Source organism: Crocuta crocuta, unplaced genomic scaffold, assembly GCF_008692635.1.
Source record: "Crocuta crocuta isolate KB4526 unplaced genomic scaffold, BGI_CrCroc_1.0 scaffold43, whole genome shotgun sequence".
Lineage (NCBI taxonomy): Eukaryota > Metazoa > Chordata > Mammalia > Carnivora > Hyaenidae > Crocuta > Crocuta crocuta.
In genome coordinates, this window is record NW_027529429.1 from 565,862 (window position 1) to 572,995 (window position 7,134).

A 7,134-nucleotide genomic window follows, 5' to 3' on the forward strand; every position below is an offset into this window, starting at 1 on the left:
GTGAAATGCCATTATGAGTTAAATCATGTCTAAAGTCATGACTTTTTTTCAGAATGATTTTTTAATGAATTTTTCCTACAGGGATAAGTATGATCTTAATAGACTAAATCAAACAACATATCAGGGAGAAAAATACAGGTACTTAAAATTAAGTATACCCACACAATTATTAAGACACTTCTCTCATATAGAGATTCTAAAGGGAGAAACAAGGTGGGGGTTGGGGAGGGTCTTTTGAACCAGTTAACAATTCTACCTTGAGAGAACTGCTTCAAAATCAAGAAGGGAAGGAAATCTATCACAACTCCTGCTTTAGTAAAATTTCTTTATGAAGTTTCTTAAGTTAACTTGCACAATTCCAATTTTACTAACTTTTATTCTAAATGTTTTGTTTTAAACCCAAAGGTATACTGGTGAAAGTATATTCCAGAACTGAAAGATGTATTATCCTTCAACTTGGGTATTTTTTTATTGGTGAAATAGATTATAAACCTTAACCCCTAAAGATGGCCACATGCTTCATCCTTGTCACAATTATGAAAATTATTACAGAAAATGCATTTGTGTGACATGGAAATAGAATATTTTTAAAAACTTGTTAAAATGTTTATTTGTTTTTTTAAAATATTTTTTGTTTATTTATTTTTGAGACAGAGAGAGACAGAGCACGAGTAGGGGAAAGGCAGAGAGAGAGGGAGACACAGAATCTGAAACAGGCTCCAGGCTCTGAGCTGTCAGCACAGAACCCACGAACCACGAGATCACGACCTGAGTGAAGTCAGACACTTAACCGACTGAGCCACCCAGGCACCCCACGTTTATTTGTTTTTGAGAAAGAGCATGTGAGTGGGGAAGGGGCAGAAAAAGAGAGAGACACCGAATCTGAAGCAGGCTCCAGGGTCTGAGCTGTCAGCACAGAGCCCAACACGGCGGCTTGAACTCATGAGTTGCGAGATCATGACCTGAGCCGAAGTCAGATGCTTACTGACTGAGCCACCCAGGCACCCTTAGAAAGAGCATATATTATTTTTTTAAATAGTTTATTGTCAAGCTGGTTTCCATATAACACCCAGTGCTCATCCCAACAAGTGCCCTCCTCCGTGCCCATCACCCCCCTTCTCCTCTCCCCTACTCCCATCAGCCCTCAGTTTGTTCTCAGCATTCAAGAGTCTCTCATGGGGGCGCCTGGGTGGCTTAGTCGGTTAAGCGTCCGACTTTCGCTTGGGTTATGATCTCGCAGTTTGTGGGTTCGAGCCCCACGACGGGCTCTGTGCTGACTGCCAGCTCAGAGCCTGGAGCCTGTTTCAGTCTGTGACTCCCTCTCTCTGACCCTCCCCTGCTCACGCTGTCTCTCCCTCTCCTAGAAATAAATAAAACATTAAAAAAAAATTTTTTTTTTAAAAAGCCTCTCATGGTTTGCCTTGCTCCCCCTCGTCAACTGTCTTTCTTCTTCTCCCCCATGGTCCTCTGTTAAGTTCCATATGTGCAAACATATGGTATTTGTCCTTCTCTGCCTGACTTATTTCGCTCAGCATAACACCCTCAAGTTCCATCCATGTTGCTACACATGGCCAGATTTCATTCTTTCTCATTGCCATGTAGTATTCCACTGTATAGATAAACCACATCTTCTTGATCCATTCGTCAGTTGATGGACACTCAGGCTCTTAGAAAGAGCATATTTTAATCTATGCATACAAAGAGTCAGTTATTATTTATGCCCAAACTGAAGTGCCTGAAATTTTTTATAACTGAAGTTTTCTAAATGTTCTCTATTTGCTTTTATAGAAAACATTATAGAACATCTGGCTTGATATTTAGGCCAACTGCCACATAGGAGAAATTATAATGACAGATGTTGATCTTAGTATAAAGAAGTTTCCTATCAACCAAAGTTGCCCAAAAATACAGTTGCCTGAAAGGTAGTGAGTTCCTTGTCACTCAGCTTTTTTAAGTACAAGCCAGCTGAAGATAGGTAGCAAAATGGTAGTGGATGTTGTGGTGGAAATGCAGGTAGGTTGGATGGCTTTTGGATTCTCTTCCATGCTAAGGTTATATGATTCAACTCTCAATAAAGGAAAGCCAAAAGGATCTCCAGTACTTAACAGGGGAAGAAATTTCCTGCCAGGAACGTACATATTCTTATCTATGTAGGAGGAATATCAGAGCAGAAAATGGTCACACCAGATTGGATAATCCTGTTGATTTTCTTCATCCCATTTCTACCATTCTATTTCCTTACACTTTAAGATCTTACTTTGGTTTCCCATGTTGCAGGATGGAAAATGTTCTGACTAGCTAGCTAGATTATTCTAGTTCACTTAACAGTTGGATTTCTCAGGAAGAGTAATGAATCCAACAACCAAAAGGTAACCAGTGTTTTCTGAGTTCAGTTTTTGTGGATCAGTCTCTCTCAGCCTAATCATGCTGGAACACATAATAAATTTGTACTTCTCATCTGAAGAACTGAGAACCAAACTCTGAATTTTGGTAATCCACCAGTGTGCTTCCCCATTACTCAAAGCAGCCACCTAAATATCACATATACTGGATGATAAGTTGGTACTCTGTGTCAGTCTCCACCCCCTTTAGTTTATAATATTAATAACAATGGCAATAGTGGTAATGATGGAGAACAAAATGTAACAAAGAGAACTATTAAGAAAATACGTTTGTTTTAACTTGATTTTTATTTCTGCTGTAGAAGCATCAGGAAGGAATAAAAAGTAACACCACACACACACACACACACACACACACACATCCAAGTTAGCTGAGGTTTTAGATTCCTAGAGGTCACAGTTCAGGCTCTCCGAGCCTTGATGTGCTTCCCCCATGAACTATCAAGACATTTTATGTAAGAAATGTGTAGTTGGGCTCTTAATTTAGTCTATGAGTTGAAAGGGGGGAAATTGGGTAGATTTCCAAGGATTTGGAAAAAGAACAAGAATTTGTTTTTCCTTGGGGACAGAGAACTGAGCCTATTCAGACCAGCCCCTCTGTGATGGCAGAACCTTAAAAGGAGTGGCTGCTGGGAAGCTGATACAGTCTGCATACTAAGGCTTGGAAGCCTGCTGGACGAGTCTTGAATTTCTTCAAAGGAAATGGAGCTACAGCAGAGCCAGTCTCCATGGAAGGACCCCTGACTCGGGGTACAGAGCTGGACAGGAGACCTCTGGGTTGTTGAGACACCAAGACACTGGTACCCCAATAGCGGCATCGTGTGGCCATGAGAAGCAATAGCAGCAGAGACATCTAAGGTCTGAGAGACCAGGGGATGGTGTGAACCTCCTGGTATAACTGTACAATCCAAGGAAGGAGAGGAGCCCTAAAGTGACTGATAATAGACTTCCCGCCAATAATGGTCAGTGGGAGCTTAGACTCTTCTAACTGAATTCATCAGAAAAAAAAACTGTAAGTCACTATTGAATTCTGCTCCCGTTTTAAATCCCCAATTTCCTCAGGGCACCTGGGTGGCTCAGTCGTTAAATGTCCAACTTCCGCTCAGGTCATGATCTCACAGTTTGTGAGTTGGAGACCCAAGTTGGGCTCTGTGCTGACAGCTCATAGCCTGGAGCCTGCTTCAGATTCTGTGTCTCCCTCTCTCTCTCTCCCTCTCCTTCACTCTCCCTCTCTCTCTCTCAAAAGTTTAAAAAAAAATTTTTTTTAAATGTAAATCCCCAACTTCCTCATCTAAAGTACTCCTCTACCCCAATTATTATCCTTACTTCTTTCTTTCCTTCACATCCCATAACCAGAAAGACCTTCTAGTTCATATGTTTGCTTGTTTTTATCTGTCTCATAGTATACTTGTTTATTGCCGGTCTCCCCCTACACTATCCACAAAGACAGGGATCCTGTCTTTCTTATGTGCCACTGTATCCCCAGCTCTTAAAACAGTGTCTGGCAGAAATTCCAAGTTCAGTAAATATTTTGTTGAATAACTAGAGGAGTGAGTTATACACCTGAAACAAACTCTCCTCCAGGTACTTGTGCTAAATACTTATGTAACTTAATCCTCACAACAGCCCAATAGAGGCTATCATTATCCCATTTAATAGATGAAGAAGGGAGCCTGGGTGGCTCAGTTGGTTGAGCATCTGACTTCAGCTCAGGTCATGATCTCACCATGAGTTTGAGCCCTGCATTGGGCTCTCTGCTGTCAGTACAGTATCCTTTGTATCCTGACCCCATACAAAGATACATACTTTGTCTCTGTCCCTCCCCCCTCCTCTCAAAAATAAACTTATAACAAATAGATGAAGGAACTGAGAAACCAAACTATAGCCACTGAGCTCTACTGCCATACACCATTTCTGTTTTCCATCTCACTATTTACCTTTTCCAAGAACATGGCCTTAAACATCCCCCACTTATCCTCCTTCAGGGTAGGTTGTGTCCCTTCCCTCTTTCCTCTCAAAATAACATAACAGTCACTACACTTACATCATTCATGCTTGCATTCCTAAACTCTGAAGTCCTTGAAGGCCTCAGGATTATCATCTTGGCGTTCACAAGACCTAGCATAGGACCTGCAAACACATTAGGTACTCAAAAAATGTTTTCATATGACAATAACTGAATGAATGGGCTGATGACCGAACTCCCATCCCTAGCTAATCCCCTTGCACTTCCTAATTCTTCTGTGATGCTCTTGCTCTATGAGGGCCTACTGTAGGCCAGGCATGGTATTTGGTATGGGAAATACAGAGATACAGCAGAGGAGCCACAGTGTGGGACAGGATGAGGAGAGTAATTGCAAACAGTCACATTCTGTACAGTTAGCACTGAGGTGTAGAGGTGGTGCTCTGGGAGCAAAGAAGAGAAGCACCTGACCCTGAAAGAGGTATGCCTTACTCAGTTTTGCAGGAGAGTTAGAGATGAGAATGAGAGTACACAGCTCAATGTAATTCAATACTAGAATGAGGGGAAGCGGCAAAAGATGAGGCTACAATAATGGGCAGGAATCAGATCACAAAAGGTTACATTAAAGATGTTGAAGGAATATTCAAGAACTCAGATTTTATTCTGAAGGTGATGGGGAGCCAGTGAGGGTCTGAGAAAGGAGGATGATGGGATCAGACTGGCAATTTAAAAAAAAATGGTCAGGTGAAAGATAAGGCCTAAAACAGAGCAGTGGCCATGGGTATTCAAAAAGTGGTCAGACTGCAGAGGTCACTGTTTCCATGGGGGAGGGGATTGAGAGAGAGAGGGAAGAACCAGGGAAGACTCTCAGGTTTCTGTGAGAATGGTGGTGACATTCAGTGGTAACAAAAACACAAGAGGAGATGCCATTTTGAATGATACATACTAAGTGCTTAATAAATATCTATAAAATTGAAATTGAACTTAATTAAAAGGTAGATTGCTTCCTTTGGACACATTGATGGTGAGGTATATTTCAACTGCAGCTCAGGACAGTGGTCTTAGGGTGTGTGTGGCTGGTGGGGTCAGTGTTCACAAACGACTACCCAGAATGAAAAGAAGGCTGAGAACAGAGGAAAGCCCAACTTTTAAGAGATGGAAGAGGAAAAAGAAACTAAGAGGAAACCTACTTGTTGACATTTATTGAGCACCTACAGCAAGAGACTATACTGGATGCTTCTCCATGAGTAAAGTGCTCAAGAAGCAAGTGGCCAGCAGGTTATTTCTACGTGCCCAAATGATACAATGATCTGGTTGAAACTGAAGCTACATTCCAGGTTCCAACATTTGTCTTACTCCTTGCAAGCCTCTTCCTCCCACCCCTTCACATGGAGTCTGGATTAGGTGACATGACTTTTATTGACCAGGAGTGCAAGCAGGTGTGAGCCACAGCTGCTCTTATAGAGGACGCAGGCTAATTTGAAGGCACCGGGAAGGGAAGGCCAGAGATGGGCTATGGGTGCAGGATTCACTCCTTATTTGGGCGTGAATGCTGCTTTGGAGAGGGAGATTTATTTTGGGACTAGGCATAGGCACAGGAGCAAAAGACAGCACCAGCCATTAGGCCGCACTCTCTACTCGGAGCACCGCGGCTTCAGCAGCCCCAGATTTCCCGGGATCTTCCTCGGCGTCCTGCGGAGGTTCTGGCTCCAGCTTGGGCTCCAGAGCAGGCCGGGCTTCTGGCTGGCCATCAGCGCTCCGGCCAGACCCAAGACGAGGTGGCTTGACTGGCGTGGGCGTTGGTGCTGCAGGGCCCTTCCGGCCCGAGAGGGCTCTTCGCAGGCTCTGGACCTTCTCCAACCCGGTGCGCCGAAGCCGCCGGGCCCTGGACTCCACCGGCTCCTCGTCTGAGCTCTCCTCAACTTCGGCCTCCGGCTGCTCTGGGCCAGGCTGGGGCTGATCTGCCGGGCCTAAGGGCTCGGGAGCCTTCTGGAAGGCGCTGGCTGGGATTTCAGCCTCCTCCTGCATGTGATGAACATAGCTCTGACCCTGGCAGTCCTCTACCCGCAGCAGCCTGAGCCTCACTCCTTAATTACACCGGGGAACCCGCCCCACCCTTGGGGCGCGCCCAAGGGGCAAAGAAAAAGCAGGCGTGGAAGACCAGGCGCAGGGGTGGAGTGGGGAGCTACTGGCAAACTGCAGAAGTTTGGAAATTAGGTGGGACCCCCTTAAGCAGGATGGTGATCGCAGGGGCAGGAATCGGAGGCAAGGAACGGTCGCAGGATGCACTTCCGCCACCGTTATTCCCATTCAGGGATGGGCTGGGACTTGGAGCAACTTCGGTGTTACGTGGCCTGAGCTCGAGCTGGGCGGACTGCGGTTGGCCAGGCCGGGCTCAGGCGCTGAGGGATGGGGCAGCGTGGTGGGAAGTGGGTGCGGCTCTGGAAGTCCGTTCCACCGTACGGGGTCAGGAATGCGGGTGTGGTAGGCGGCCGGGGAAGGGGGGGTAGGGGGTTTGGCCCAGATGGTGGCCGGGAGGCGGAGGACGCCTGAGGTCACTGACCTTGAAGAGCAAGACGTGGAGCTTCCCGCGCGCCACCAGCAACCCGTGGTTGGCCTCCAGCCGCTGCACCTGGGCGGCGCGGCGCACGGCGCGCTCCTGGGCGGCGTCCGCGTGCGAGCCCACGCGCTCCGCCTTGGCCAGCAGCTGTGCCAGCGTGTTGCTCGTGGTGTCGTGGCTGCGGCTCAGCGCCCCCAGGCCGCTCTGCC

General features: G+C 46.1%; 1 protein-coding gene across 1 annotated transcript in view; it reads right to left on the reverse strand.

Moving 5' to 3' along the window:
* Positions 1-5,765: 5,765 nt before the first annotated feature.
* CAVIN3 (caveolae associated protein 3) overlaps positions 5,766-7,134 on the reverse strand; it is a 1,607-nt gene continuing 238 nt past the window's right edge. Inside the window, exons 2-3 of the mRNA XM_077759526.1 lie at positions 6,929-7,134; positions 5,766-6,387 (exon numbers count right to left, since the gene is read on the reverse strand). Of these exons, the coding sequence (XP_077615652.1) occupies positions 5,986-6,387; positions 6,929-7,134 (608 nt within the window). The 3' untranslated portion in view covers positions 5,766-5,985. The remainder of the gene's footprint in view (positions 6,388-6,928) is intronic.